The sequence below is a fragment of the Macrotis lagotis genome, chromosome 1 (genome assembly GCF_037893015.1).
Source record: "Macrotis lagotis isolate mMagLag1 chromosome 1, bilby.v1.9.chrom.fasta, whole genome shotgun sequence".
Lineage (NCBI taxonomy): Eukaryota > Metazoa > Chordata > Mammalia > Peramelemorphia > Peramelidae > Macrotis > Macrotis lagotis.
Genome location: NC_133658.1, coordinates 119,809,476 through 119,824,973, shown reverse-complemented (window position 1 = coordinate 119,824,973; position 15,498 = coordinate 119,809,476). Strand labels below are relative to the sequence as shown.

The 15,498-nt window shown below is 37.6% G+C and overlaps 1 protein-coding gene across 12 annotated transcripts in view; it reads right to left on the bottom strand.

The window, feature by feature from the left end:
- The window catches only part of EHBP1 (EH domain binding protein 1), a 369,287-nt gene extending 354,076 nt beyond the window's left edge, over positions 1-15,211 (bottom strand). For all 12 annotated transcript variants that reach the window (XM_074207073.1, XM_074207081.1, XM_074206989.1 and 9 more), the window contains exon 1: positions 14,854-15,211. In XM_074207073.1, the coding sequence (XP_074063174.1) occupies positions 14,854-14,957 (104 nt within the window). In that variant the 5' untranslated portion in view covers positions 14,958-15,211. The remainder of the gene's footprint in view (positions 1-14,853) is intronic.
- Positions 15,212-15,498: the final 287 nt, after the last annotated feature.

Below are 15,498 nucleotides of genomic sequence, written 5' to 3'. Positions count from 1 at the left end.
TCCAAAATTAAACTACTTGTTTAGTACCCTACCAATCAAAATTCCAAAAAATTACTTTAAGGATGTAGAAACATTGTAAGTAAATTCACATGGAGAAATAGAAAGTTGAGAATCTCCAGGGATTTAATGAAAAAAAGTGCAAAAGAAGGTGGCTTAGCCCCACTAGATCTAAAATTGTATCATAAAGCATCAGTTATCAAAACTGCCTGGTATTGGCTAAGAAATAGAGTGGTGGATCAGTGGAATACACTAGGTGCAGGACTAGCAGGAAATGATTATAGTAATCTGCTGGTTAATGAACTCAGAGTCCAGCTATTGGGATAAAAACTCTCTCTTTGATAAAAACTTGGGAAAATTCGAAGTTAGTATGGCAGAAACTTGGATTAGACCAACACCTCACACTCTATATTAAGATAAGATCAAAATGGATACAGGGTCTAGACATAAAAAAACAATATTACAAGCAAGCTAGGAGATCAAGGAATAGTTTACCGGTCAGTTCTATGGAAAGGGAAGCAGTTTATGACCAAAGAAGAGATGGAGAACACCATTAAAAATAAACTAGACAACAGAAAAGATGGAAGAGGTTAAATGTATTTCTTAAAACTGCTTATAATTTCCCCAACTGGGCACTACACTTTCAATAAACTGTCTCTGGGAAAGAAAGAAAAGAAAGAAAGAAATCATTTATTAAATATTCCACCATGTGCAGGCATCCAGTTAAGCACTTTACAAATATTATCTCATTTAATCCTCATAAAAATGCTAGGAAGTAGATCCTATAGTTATCTCCATTTTATACCTGAAAAAAACTGAAGCAAACAAAGTTTAGTAAGTTGTACAGGGACAAGTATATGAGGTTAGTTTTGAGTTAAATATTCCTGACCACAGGCACAGCACTCTATACACACACACACACAGTACCACCTAGCTACTGCCCCTCATACCAAGGGATATTTAAATTTAACAATTTAATAAACAGAATTTTTAAATATTTCTTTTGGCTTAGGGTGGCCATGAAAAACTGCTAAGAGAGTAAGGATGCTGTAAAGTTTGGGAACTTCTTCCTCCTAGAATAATGGAAAGATCACCAGGACTTCTCATCTGCAGGATATCCAGGACTCCTACTCCTGGGTTTACCGTCCACAGAGCCTTTTATTCTATGAAGATCTACCATTAAGCTGAACTAAGGACCTCTGGGCCCTCTCATCTGACCTTCTGCTGTATTTAATTTAGGCCTTCTATCTTCCCTGTTGCTAATTTCTTTTTGATGCGTTGAATTCCTCAAAGAGTTATTAGTTCCTTAGAAGTGTATATATGTTTCTATTCATATCCCCAGTTTGTAGCACAGATCATGGCAGAAAATGAGCACTTAAGTGCTTTTTCATTCATTCATTCTTCCATATTTATTTATGTTTAATTTTATCATAAAAATTGACCAAAAATGGATATAATATTTATATTTATATATATATATCAGTATATCAAAATATTCATAAAAGCAGTACCTTTAAAGTAATAATTTAAATAATTTAAAGTGACTGCATTATATGGAAAAAAATCAGTTAGGTTACTTTTTCTTCAAAAGCTTTTGATTTTTTAGAGAACCGGCCCTGGAGGCAGGTGGATCTGAGTTCAAATCCAGCCTCAGACACTTAATAATTATCTAGCTGTGTGACCTTGGGCAAGTCATTTAACCCCATTGTCTTGCCAAAAAAAACCCGCTTTTGATTTTTAACACAATTATATCCTCAAGACATGATTAGATCAAGGGAATAATGACTAGGCTAGGGACACCAAGAAGCACTACAAGTGCTCTCAGCCATGGACGGTGGACCTCTAAAGGCAATTTAGAGAAGAGAAGTTTCACTTATCTGAATCCTCTCACAATATTCTCAATACATATGCTTTTTTGGCTCTCTTTCCTCTCCTACTTGATTAAATACTTAATGATATACAAGAAAATGAGATACATTTTCTTCTACTATAGCACATAGGCCCAAGTGAGGCCCAATAAAGAACAAATTATATGAACTAAAACGAAGTTGAATCAGGAAAACAATAGATGCAATAACTATATAAATGGAAATGGAAAAAATAATAACTGAAACTGAACAGTCTATAATTATAATGACTTAGCTTAGCCCCCAGAAAATGAGAAAATATATTCTTTCATGCAAAGATGGGGATAGGAGTATTGAACAATACTACTTCTCATAGAATTTAAGGTTCCTTGAGGGCAGGAGATGTATCCCTTTTGTCTTGTCACCCTAGAATTTAGCATGGTACCTAAATCATAATAGGCATTTAATAAATGCTTGTTGATTGACTGATATGTTGTCACCTTCAGCTGATGTACAGGTTAGTTTTGAAAAAATTATTTCTTCTCTTTCTTTTGTTGTCACAAGAAATATGTCTCTCTGAGTGAAAAGGACGAATATATTTGGAAATGAAGGTGATGCAAAAACAATATATATATCAATTAAATTGTTATTTAAATTAATCAGTTAATAAATATAGTCAGACCTATACCTTAGGAAAATCACTTTGGCAGCTATGTAGAGGATAATATTTGAGTGGAGGAAAACTTTAGGCAGGGAAACCAAATATGAGGCTCTTGCAGGAATCTAGGAAAGAAGAAGGCAAAAAAAGACCCTAGAGATCATCTAATCCTATGCTGTCAAAGTCAAATAAAAATGGATCCCTGCTGTCTGCATACTGACTTGGAAAACCACAAATTAACATTGCCTATGTTGTACTTTATATTTATTTTGTCTAACATTTCTCAATTATATTTTAATCTGATTCCACCTAGAAGTTTTGTAGACTGTAGGCTATCTCTGATCTAATCCAACTCATAATTTTCAGACAAGGAAATTAAAACCCAAGGAGACTGACTCACCCAAGGTCATCAACACTCAATCCAGGGTTCTCCCCACTAGATGACATTGCTTTCTTAACAGTAACTACAAGAAATAATCTCTATCAAAATCCATACTTCGAAGTTCATTAAATGAAGGTCACAGGGTAATGATTATTAGATTCATTTAATAAATATTCATGGCAGATATGAAGGGGTAAATAAAACTTTTTTGTATATAAGGAAGAGAAAGGACTTACCCCACAAATTAGAATTTAAATACACTTAGTATCCATTAAATGTTTACCTAAGTAAACAACTCTAAGGAAGAAGTGGATTGGGGTTCTTTAAATTGGGGCTTCCTAGCTTCTCTGGTCTTTATTTTTAAGTTCTAAAAAAAAAAGTTAGAACATTTAGTTAGACATATAACATCACTGCCCTAATTGCTAATGCTAAAAACTGTGTTAAGCGAACATGCTCAATGACTTATGTAGGATCACAGCATTTCAAGCCTGAAAAAAAAAAACTCAGAGAATAAATATCTGGTCCAAATACTTCATTTTACAAATAAGAAAATTGAAACTCAGAAAACCCAAAATGACAGAGAATATAGTAACAGAACTAATATGGAGCAAGGATTCGAATATAAGGTCATTTAACTGTATGTCCCACCAGCATCTTGTCTTTAACAAGTCTAAAATGAAGCTCATTATCTTTATCCCTCAATCATTCTTCCTTATGCCTTCCCTACCACTCACCCAATCTCCCCTGTTCTGAAGACTGCGATTAACTTTAACTCACATCCCTTTCTCTTGTGATCAATAAGCTATCAGGAGCTACCAATTTCATAATCTGCATATTTCTCACATTTGTTCTCTTCTCCACTCTACCCTAGGAGAGCTGTAAGTACTAAAAAACAAAACAAAAAATAAACAAACTATTGTACTTCAATAGTTATCCCTCAAACTAACTTCATGCCTTAATAATTTTCATCTTTCTGGTAATACCTTTCTTATGTTCAATTCTCAATGGTCCCTACTGCCTACTAAGTTCCTCAATAGTCTCCAACAATCTGGAACCACCATAGCTTCTTCTCAACATCCTCTGCCAGATCTTTCTCCAGATCACATCTACTAACCCAAAAGTTCAGTATTCTGAACTCATCTACCTCCTTCATGCTTTTGTAATGGCTACTCCTCACACGTGGAATGTTCTCCTTCCTCAACTCCAATTACTTATTTCTCTTACTTCCTTGAAGATGTAACTCAAACCTCATCTTCTAAAAGATGCAGTCTCCAACCACTGCAAGCCCTTTCCCTGTGAGATTGCCTTCCATTTATACTGTATATATTTTCCAAGTACATAAATATTTTCATCTCATCTTCCCATTAGAATATGAGCTCCTGGGAAGAAGAGACTAGATTTTTGCCTTTCTAAAACTTAATGATCATTGAATGACTTAAAACCTTATCTCATCTAAATTGTTCCTTTCATGCTCCCAACTCTACACTCCAGCCAAATTAGGCAATTCCTTATACTTCCTGAACTTGTTAATTCTAATATTCAAAGCATGCACTGGGAACTCAAAAAGATATATACATGCACATATACACCCCACAGTAATATGGCTGGGACCCCTTATGGATTTTTCACTCTTATTGGCAACAGTAACATACTGATTTTTAAACTACATAGTTTTATTTTAAACACTAGAAACAAATTAATCTATACAGCAAGCACAATCTACATACACATGCAAAAAAAATAGAATCCAATAAAGGAGAGATAAAAAATGTGTAAAGGAGCTGGAATTCAAAGGCAGTGGACAGCTCCTTTGAAAGCTCCAACAGGCTCAAGTGTCCTTAGAACTTGAGGTCAAAAAGCAATAACTCTTTGGCAGACAATGAGGCCAATTGCCTCCACCTACGATACTTGCAAATCCTCCTTCAAAACCAATGAAAATATATTCAAAATCAGATGAAGACATTGGCAAGGTTCAAAAGATAAGCAATTCACCTCTAAAGCATTCCATGACTCCCTCACATCCTGAGCAGCAAACTGACTGATTCTTTAGACCTCAATGCTCACATACAAGTGAATCCAATCTCATGATTCTGAAGATAAGGAAAATAGGTAAAGAGAGGCTAAGTGACTAGCCCAAAGTCAAACAAGCTGTTAAGAAGCAGAGGCCTAATCTCTTTTTCTACTTATAAAAATGCTCTTTACTAAGACAGTCTGGTGTCACAGTGGACCAGTACTGGACAGAATGTAGCAAAGCATAGGTGTTTTTGTTTAACAGGCTATCAATACTACAATAAAAACTTTTTGAGGCTACCCTAGGGGTATTAGAAAGATAGGCTCAAATAGCACAAAAAGGAGTCAGGTATCACAATCTGGCCAAAGCCTAGGGGCTAGAGTTCCATAAACTAAAACCAGAGATCTAAAACTAGAAGGGACCCTCCCCTAAAGGGGGTCAATTAATTCCACTTTCTCATTTCAAAATTGAGGAAACTGAGGCCCAAGCAAGTTAATAAAATTTCTCAACAGAGACTATATTGTAACTCTGCTATTTACTATTAGTGGCAGTTAGATGTAATGAATGGATAATAATAGCTAACATTTGCAAAGTACTTATCTCATTTGTTCCTTACCAGAAGTCAGTGAAATAGGTCCTATTGTCTTCAATTTACAGAAAATTGATCTAAGAGGATAAGTGACTTGCTTTGGGTTACACAGCTAATAAGTATTGCAGGAAGGATTTAAACTCAGGTTCCTAATTGCAAGACTAGTATTTTATCTACTACTCAAGGGAGAAAGAGGGCAGCTAGGTGGCACAGTGGATAGAGCACTGGCCCTGGATTCAGGAGGACAGGAGTTCAACTCCATCTCAAACATCTGACTCTTATTAGCTGTGTGACCTTGGGCAAGCCACTTAACCCTGACTGTCTCACATCCAGGGCCATCTCTAGTCCTCCTGACCAGCATCCAGTCCACTGGACCCAGATGGCTCTGTAGGAGAAAGTGAGGCTGGTGACTTAGCACAGCCCACTCACTCAAATCCAATTCACCTGCTTGTCATGGCCTCAAATCATCAGCGAGAAAGACAAGTTTGAATCTTGCCTTAGATACTTATTAGATGTATGACAACAAGGCCAGTCATCCTTTCTATATGGCCTCTAAGAACCCCTTTAGCTCTCAATCTATGATTCTATATGTCTCAGTAGTGAGCTTTATGCTTTATAAACCTTTCTGATCTTCCTCAACAGCTAGCAGTCCTCTGCACAAAACAGTTGCTTAATAAATACTTGCTGTATTTGTATGTGATGGTCAAACAATTCTGTATTAAATGTAGCAAAGAATAAGTGACCTGACCAAGATCACCCAGCAAGTCTCAACTTTGAAAATGCACTTACAGAGGTTAATGATAATAACAAAACACCAATAATCACAGTGACAATCTGGTCTTAGAAAAGTAAAAGATATGGACAATTATTCCTGGTAGATGTCAAGAGGAGAAAAAAAATTCAACACAAATAAAAGAGAATTTCTTTACTACTGATATTACCACCAAAAAAAAAAAACCACTTCCTTTCAAAAGAATCACTGAATCTAAGAATGATAAGGGATCATCCCTTCATTTCACAGAGGAGGTAACTGTAAAAGGAGTTAGACTAGATTTCCCCTAGGGTTCCTTCCATTTCTAAATTCATAAACTATATGAACTATAAACTTATCAAGGATCATACAACTAGTTAGTGACCACTGGAACTAGGTCTTAGGGTCTCTTCATTCATTTTAGAATATTCCCTTACATGATACTGTCTTATTTTACAGCTTTACTTCATGAAGCATTCTTACCAAGATTGCAAAAGCATTCAAAATTCCCAATTGTTTGAATAAAACGTTTCAAACACATTTTTTAAAAAAATTGATGAGAAATTTGAAAGAGGGAGAAGGGGTATGAAATGGTATTAAAAAAATCAGCCTTGGAGTCATCAAAAAATGGATTAAGCTTTTGTCTCTGACACTTAAGTTGTGTAACCATCACAATCACCAACACAACAGTGCTAATCTGTATCAGTGAAGAGTTTCCACTAGCAGAATTTCCAATACCAATAAAATCACAGATCCAGACAAAAACTATGATGAAGAAAAATCATTTAAAAAATGTTTATTAACTTTCACAAGTAAATATGCAATAAAGTTAACACATTTATCATATTGAAAAGGATCATTTTGGTACAGAAAACACAAAATATAAGGAACCTGAACAAATGTTCAAATTGTCTAAGAGAATTAATTCATATCAAAGACTCCAAGTTGGAGTTAAAGGTTATTAATTTACAGGGTATTTGTGAAGAATGTAAACAGATTCCCTAAAATGCCAAGGCAGCACATAGTAGTTAAGAGATTTTCCCAAGAGTAGAACTATTTGGGTCTCTCGCAGTTAAGTTTTCCTAAATAAAAATATCAGAAGATATATTCAACAGATAAAATACATTCCATGGTGAAGTGGAAAAAAACACTGAATCTGAAGTCAAGAGATGATACTCAATTCTGACTTCACTACAGATTCATACCAACATCTCCAACTGCCTACAGCAATCTCATTTTGTTATTATTATGTCAAATTTACAAGAAAAACAAAGGATTAAATCCCCCAAAGAATGGGTACAATCTAGATCAATGATGTGAAGCAAATAAAATATGATTTAAGGGTGATAGTAAACTTAGGTTCAAAAAATTAATTTCACAAGTATAAAATGTTTTTTTTTCTTAGCCCCCACCATTCCTCATGCCATACAGGTGACAAATACCATCCACTTACTCTTGAAAATTCTCCCTGGTCTTCCTTACTATATTCATTATTCTGGTTTTCCTCCTTCCACTGAGTCCTCCTCTCCTTATCCTCTGCCTTTTGCCACACCATACCCTCAAAATTCTCATGTTCCTGAATTCTTGGGACCTTTCTTTTTCTCTCTTTACCTCTAGGAAATTTTAACTCTTGATAAGTTTTTCTATCATCACTATGGAGACCATTCTAATTGATTTCCAATTTTAGAGTTGGAAAAGATCCAAGAAATCATCGAACCTGGTAAATTCATTTTCTAAGCATAAGTAATTTCAAGGTGACAAAGAACACATGTAAAAGGCTTCAAATACAGGTCTTCTAATTCCAAATCCAGGGCTTCTTGCTCTACACAGGCTGCTTCCTAAAACTACCTCTAGCCCTGAGCTCTTTCTCTCAAATTTCCAAATGCCTTTGGATACTTCCACTTAAATGTTTTTCACCACTAAAGAACAACATACCCAGCTATCTGGATCCAATGGCCAGATATGAATCAGAATGACTGGAGATGGCCCTGGAGGCAAGGCGGTCAGGGTTAAGTGACTTGCCCAAGGTCACACAGCCAGTACATGCCAAGTGTGAGGTCAAATTCAAACTCCTGTCCTGATTCTAAGGCCAATGCTCTATCTGCTGTACCACCTCTCCTTTTCTGAGCCACACAAGTTTGCAACCTTGGACTCTTCTTTTCCCTCTTCCCTTTATTTTTACACCAACTTCTCCTTCATGCTTCTTATGTCCACACCTACCTTTCCATTCCCACTGTCAAAACCCTAAATCTGGTTGCCATGATTTTCCAATATACAAACTATTAAAATACTATTATAGTAGTATAGCCTTTTGTCCTCTGACTTTTTTGGAGTTTTAAATCACTTTCAGGGTTTCAAATTCCAGCTGTGACAATTACTGTATGACCTTGGGCAAACTGTTTCACCCCTTCAGGCCTCAGGTTCCTCATCTGTAAAATAAATGGGATGGACAATATGACCTCTGAGATTACTTTTAGGTCTGAAATCTATGGTACTGAAATCACTACTAGGATTGTGTCACATCCCTGATGGCTCCTCACTGCTTACAATTCAAGTCTCCAAAAAGATGGTTACAGTGGATCCATGCTTTTACAATAATGATCCTTGGTGCTTGTTGCCATTTCAACATATGGCTGACAGGACACATCTGATAGCTAGTAAAAATCCTTCTTTGTGTAATTTACAATCCTCGCTCATGATTCCATGGTTGGCTCATTTTTTCTATCCTGTGAGCTCAAGGTTTGAGAGAAAGAAGAAATCATTCTTCCCCATGTGAACTCTGGGTATCATCCTTAACTGTCAGGCAGGGATTGTTTCACTTATGCATTTTATCCTCAGTGCTTAGTACTGGGACTAGAACACAGTGGGCACTTTATAAATATTTGTTCACTGGTCAGCTCCTCACTTCCATGATTTCCTCCTTCCTAACTTCAAAGCTGTTAGCATCCATCTGAAATGTCCACTCATTTCTGAGTCTAATCCCCTCCTTCCCACTTTCCCTGACCATTGCAGGGCAATTGATCACACTTTCCTCTAACTCTCGTGGAACTCATGGTGTAGCCTTGGGGACCAGGAAGACCAGGCTTCAAGTCCAGCTTATGATAAATATTACGTAAAGCACTTCACTTCTCAGTAACTAAGGCTATAAATTGAAGAGAAGGTACTGAGAGTTTCTTCAGCCAGGAATTCCCCAGTGAACTCACAGATACAGTCCCTCTCTTCGACTCTGGTAAATTAATCCTGATTGGTCTGGGACAGTTGTTGCATTGTTGTGAACTACTACTACTTACTGGTGACATCTCTGGTCATTTAACTTTTTATGCGCTTTATATCTCCCCAACTACGTATAAGCTTTTAAAGGTCAGGAACCATGACTTAAAATTATTTGCATTACCCTAGAAACAGTGCTTTAAACACCCTGGTTGCTTAAGAATGACTGTTGACTGCTATATAGGAAAAAAAATTCCTTTCTAAAGTAAGAAATAGCCATATGTGTGTGTGTGTGTGTGTGTGTGTGTGTGTGTGTGTGTGTGTGTGTATATATATATATATATATATGGAAAGAAAAGTTAAATTATAAAGAATTTCTAAATAACAAAAAAAACTTTAGGAACAAAATAATTCTACATCTTTCTAGTAAAAGCTCAGTACAATTCTCTGAAATTTTCTTTCAGTCCTGACATAATTATAAGATAAAGGAAGAAAAGTATTACTTTGTAAAGATAAGGTGATATATATTACTGGAGAAATTGAAATCCCAACTCCTACCATTCCCTTCCATCTTCAGGAAGTCAGGACTTAATTCCAAAGCAAATTTAGCAATTAAATAAAGAAAAGATTTACCTGGTGACTATAGTGAAAACAAAGATGGCATGATTTTTCAACCTCTGTAATCTCCAAACCTGGTCTATTTCTTTTGGTTAAAGTCATCATTAATAGCCATTTGAAGAATAACAAGAATAATGGACAAATAATAATTAATTTTTTAGTCTGCTATAAAGAGGTAGGTACTGCAACCTGACTTTCATTCTTTTTGGTTAACAATAAGTCTCCCACTCTCAGAAGACAAATATTCTAAACCACCAAATCTAGAATTGTCTAGGGCTAACACCTGTTGCAAATGTAAACCTGAATTCAAAAGAAAAAGAACTTACAAAAAAGTGTGTCCTTACCAAAAGGTAGCCAGGATTGAATAAGGAATATGAAAGAGAATGAGGAAGAGATTGGGATTTACAGATTGGAAAAGGCAAAATTTAGCTCTTCAGAGAATTTATAAATCTATAGAGCACTTTGTAAAAAGTATTAACCTACTCTCTCTTCATTCTTTGATGAAGAGCAAATATACATCAAGTCTCAGAATCACTAATATCCTAGATCCAAGAGAAGCTGGTTTTCTAAAGCCCTACTTTCATCTTATTCTTTCAGCCACATCTTGACTTTCTCTGCTTGGCTCAAATTCTGTTATCTTGAGAATAGAATGTTTAAATGACAGCATCCTACCCACTGACATGCCCCTTCTCCTTAAGAAAGAAACACACTGACATCCTACTATTTTTCTGTGGGTCAAGGCCGAAACACTGAAAACCTTGTTATATGCTGTCTGCAATGCTTTGATTTCAAAATGCAGGTTTGCACATCCTGAAAATTGAGGTTCAGAGTGCATGGCATCACCCCAATACACGAAAATGTATTACATACTCCCCAAAAGAATGTTGTCTGATCTTTTTCAGTTTCCTCAACTGTAAAATGGGGATAGTAACACCTGTTATTAGGATTAAGGAAGATAATATCTGTAAAATGCTTAGTTATCACAGTGGCTGGTACATAGTAAGCACTTGATAAATACTTATTTCCTTCTTCTTTCCTTTTGTAGTAGGTTGTTTCTCTCTTTTAATCAAACCACCCTTTCTTATTTTCTGTCTCTCCCACCCAGCTATTCCATTCCTCTTCATAAAATTATAGAATCTAAAAGTCAGAAAGGACTGGGTCATTTCTTCCAAAATAGAGGTCTAAGATTTCCTTCAACAAAATCTTCAAAAGGTAGCCAGCCATCAGACCTGAAGGGGCAGTCACCATCTAGCCCAACTAGCCCAGTAGCTCAGCCTAAATCTTCCTCTCTGAAACTTTTACCCCCGGCCTCATCCTGCCCTCTGAGGCCAAAGGGTCCAAGTCTAATCCTCTCCCACTAGACAGCCGTGAGGTGTACCCCCCTTGACCAGGCGTGCCCACTTCTTAGAGCTAATTCATGTAAGGCAGGTTCTTCAGTGCTCTCAACATTCCCATCACCAACTTATGGCCCTGTTCCAGCATTTGTTTCACTGTTTTCTCTAAATTCTGAGGTGGTTCTGAACCAAATATAATCAGAAGAAGGCCAATTCAGAGTTGAGTATTGAGCAGAGTATTTACCTCTTTTTATGTAGCCAATGAAAATATTAGTTTTTTTTTACCTGCCATTTCTATTGACTACTATTAAGCTATGCATTCCCTACTTTCTTTTTCCGATTCAAGGTAATGAACACTATTCTGGAATCAAAAGATTCAGGTTTGAATTCTGACAATGCATTGACTTGTGTGACTCTGGGCAAATCATTCAATCTCCCTTAGACTTTAGTCTCCTCATTTGTAAAATGAGGTGATGCTAAGAAGACAGAGTAGACAGTGCTAAGCCTAGAGTCAAAGAGAGGAGTTCAAATCCAGATTCAAACACCTGTGAGCTGGGTGGCTCTTCCCCATCTATATAAAGGGTTTATAATAATAATATCTACTTTCCTGACTAATTGAGAGAATCAGATGAAATAATAAAGCACTTAGCAGTTTCTGACAAACAGGAAATACAATCTAAATGTTAGCTAGTATTATTGCTGTTGTAGTAAAACAAGAGGGAAGGACTTCCTGGTCTCTAAGTTATCTTCCAGTTCAAGATCCAAAATCCAGAGATATCTTTCTTTTCACTATAGAAAATTTTTTGCTGCAAAAACAGGATTCTAGTTAACACATTAGTCTCTACTTTCATTTTATATAATATCTTTTTTTTCCTATAACTATAGTTTCTGAAGGCCTGGAAAAATTCTCATCACCAAATTCTGTGGTCAAAAGGTACAACATTAGAAATGGCAATGGCTTGGGGGTGGCTAGGTGGTGCAGTGGATAAAGCACTGGCCCTGGAGTCAGGAGTACCTGGGTTCAATGCCTTTATCAATGGAAGTAACATTAAAGATGCAGTGGCAATTGCTCACTTCTACATACTAAGAATGTAGATTTCATGTAGCTTGAAACTTCTGTCTGGTCTCCTCCATTAGAATACAAGCTCCTTGAAAGCAGGGGCTACCTTGATTTTCTGTGAGCATCCCCAGGGCTTTGCACAAAACAATAAATACTTTTGTTTGATTCACTGGTTCATTCTTATCATCCATTGTGCTATATTAGCATTTATTTAAAGTTTTCCTTTAAAGTCATGGTTCCTTTATCAATTCATCAAGAAACCACTTCTTTGGAATGAAGACCAAAAAAGGAAATGAGAAAGGGAGTCAGAACCTCATCCACAGTTACCCTAAGACCACATATGACAACTAAAATATTGATCGAATATCATTTCAATAAAAAATTCTATATAATGAAAAGACTTCTATGCCCCAGCTAATAACACATCACTTATCCATTTTTGCCCCAGCACAAGGCAAATTTTTGTATGGTCCCTAAAGAGGCTACATAAAGGGGTTTGATCAAAGTAGATTATCTAATTTTTCCCTTAGTGCTCTTCTATTTAAAGCAAACATGTTACATTAAACATCTATGTATACAATCAAAACAGCCTGAAAGCAAAGTTTCTCTTGTGTGACTGGACAGTTACTTGACCTTTGTGGATCTCAGTTTCCTTATCTGTAAAATACGAGATCTAAACAAGATAATCTTTAATGTTCTTTTCAGTTCTAAATTCCATGATCCTATGAAAATTCAATCAAGATTCAACTATGCTAAATCTCCCCCAAATTATCCTGGATAGAAAAAATTGAACTCAAAATGCCTACAAAGGCCTACACTAGCATCAATTCATTTCTTGAAAAATCTATTATACATACTAAAGATGTAATGTTAAGAATTTCTTACAGCATAACTACTACCTTTCCCCTTATTCTACAACTGTTTCACTTGAAAATACCAACTCACAACAAATTAAGGTTTTTTTTTAATAAAAAAAGTATTTGTATTATTCTTAAACAGTTGTGTTCCTTAACAAAAAAAAAAGAAATTCAAACACCTTGTCCTTTTAAAAATAGGTTTAAAACTATTCTTCAGCTTTTCTAATTCAACACTAATACCAGAAACTTTTAAAACCTATTTTGATGAGACATTTAGGATTCTTATAATCACATACAACTGATGCTTTAGTCCTCTATGTGATAGGCTGAACTTGAAAAATATGGGTCATGTGGCTTGATCCTACACTAGTACTCTAATTTACTAGACTGAAAATGAGTAAAGATACTTTCAAAAGCATCCCTTTTACTGAACAGAAGTACAGTAAAATTTTCAAGCATGATAGCTTTGGTCTTGGCAACTAACTTCATGAGCTTATACATCATTCAAGAAAATTGTCCCAAAGTTATTTGCAAACCGGCAACGACAAAATTTAGTGAGTCAAGAAAAATCACTTTAAATTTTTGTTGGAATTCCACTTAAGGAATGTAAATATTCTTAAGATATCTGCTCCCAGTAGGTTTCCAAGTGCTGAATTGAATATATGTGGTAACTGAATATTTACTGTTATAAACTTCTATAACCCATTACCTGAAACTGTTATCTTCCTACAGCTTTGTGCAATAATGTCTAAAATATTGAATCTTCAAAAGAATAATACTATTGTAAGTCATTAAGGAAAACTCTAAGTAACTGTGTTTATAGAGCAAGAAATATTTTATAATGTGACAAATAAACAAACATAATAAATACTAAATACCAAAATGCTGGACTATTGAACTATCCATTCTTTTAAAGTAAAGCTGCTTAATCATAGCAACAAAAAAACAAAGGACCAGTGTTTTAAAGTTAACTTTTTGTCTCACGCGATAATATGTATTTAGTTGTATTGCTAAGCAATAAGAAGTAAGTTCAGAAGTTTACTTTGCTAAAGTGGAAAGATGCAAATCAGGGACTAGCACAACTAATTGCTTCCTCCAGTGTGGCCAAGAAACGTATCCCATTGGTCAATTAAAACATGACACAGCTGCCCAAGCAAATCACAAATCCATTTCTAAGGTTGCAAATTCTTGTATTCCCCTATTTACATACGGAAGAAAACCTCACTTTTAGGGAAGATGATTTACACTGAACAAAAAAAGATGATCACCTTCCCTAAGAAATTCTACAATCGCCTTGCCCCCTCATTAATTTTTCATCAGACAACCAGTCTTTCTTTGAAGGTCCGGGCATGCAGTTATCCCAGTCCTGCTCAAAAACTGTAAGGTCCGAATCTGCTAATGCTACCCATGTGATGCCATGGCGACAACCTTAGGAGCATAACGGGCCAGGGGGCACCCTTCGTGGCACCCCACCCAGCCGCTGAGCCACAGACCCGCCACTGTGCTCTGCCATCGGGCCGCTGGGCATCCGGTACCTACCACTTCTTAGTGCACTCAACCATAAGTTCCTGGTAGGAGGCCACAAACTGGAACTTGGAGGCATGCTTCCCAACGCGCTGCAGCCTCTTCCAGACCGAAGCCATGATGCCCGCCGGGCACGGGCACGGGCACGGGCGCAAGGCGGCGGCTCCAACGGGGCGCAGTGCCCAAAGCCGGGCAGCTCCGGCTCCTGGGGCGGTGTGGAACGAGCGAGTCTACAGCCGGGGGCGGTGCTCAGGGTCCATGCTTCTCCCGTTTCTCAGGGTAAATCCCAGCTCAGAGGACGGGCAGGGGCAGCTCCCCTCCGCCTCCCCGCGGCGCGGCTCCTCATGGGCCCCGGCCTGCGCGGTCTGGAGGGCTGCGAGGAAAACAAAGACACAAAATGAACGCGGGTCGGAGGGCGCCGGCTGACAGCTCGGCGCGGCGGGCGGGCCCGGGCCGGGCGGCGGCGGTTACCGGGCAACGCGGGGCCGCCCCCGGGCCGGCCGGGCCCAGGCGGGCGCCGCGGCCGCCGCCGCATCCTCCGGGGCCCGGGCCCGGGCCCGGGCCGCCCCCCAGGCGCGGGAGGGGGCTGGGGGCGACGCTTTGTGTCTGCCGCTAACGAGGCGCGACCCCGGCCCGGCCCGGCCCGGCGCCCCCCGCGGC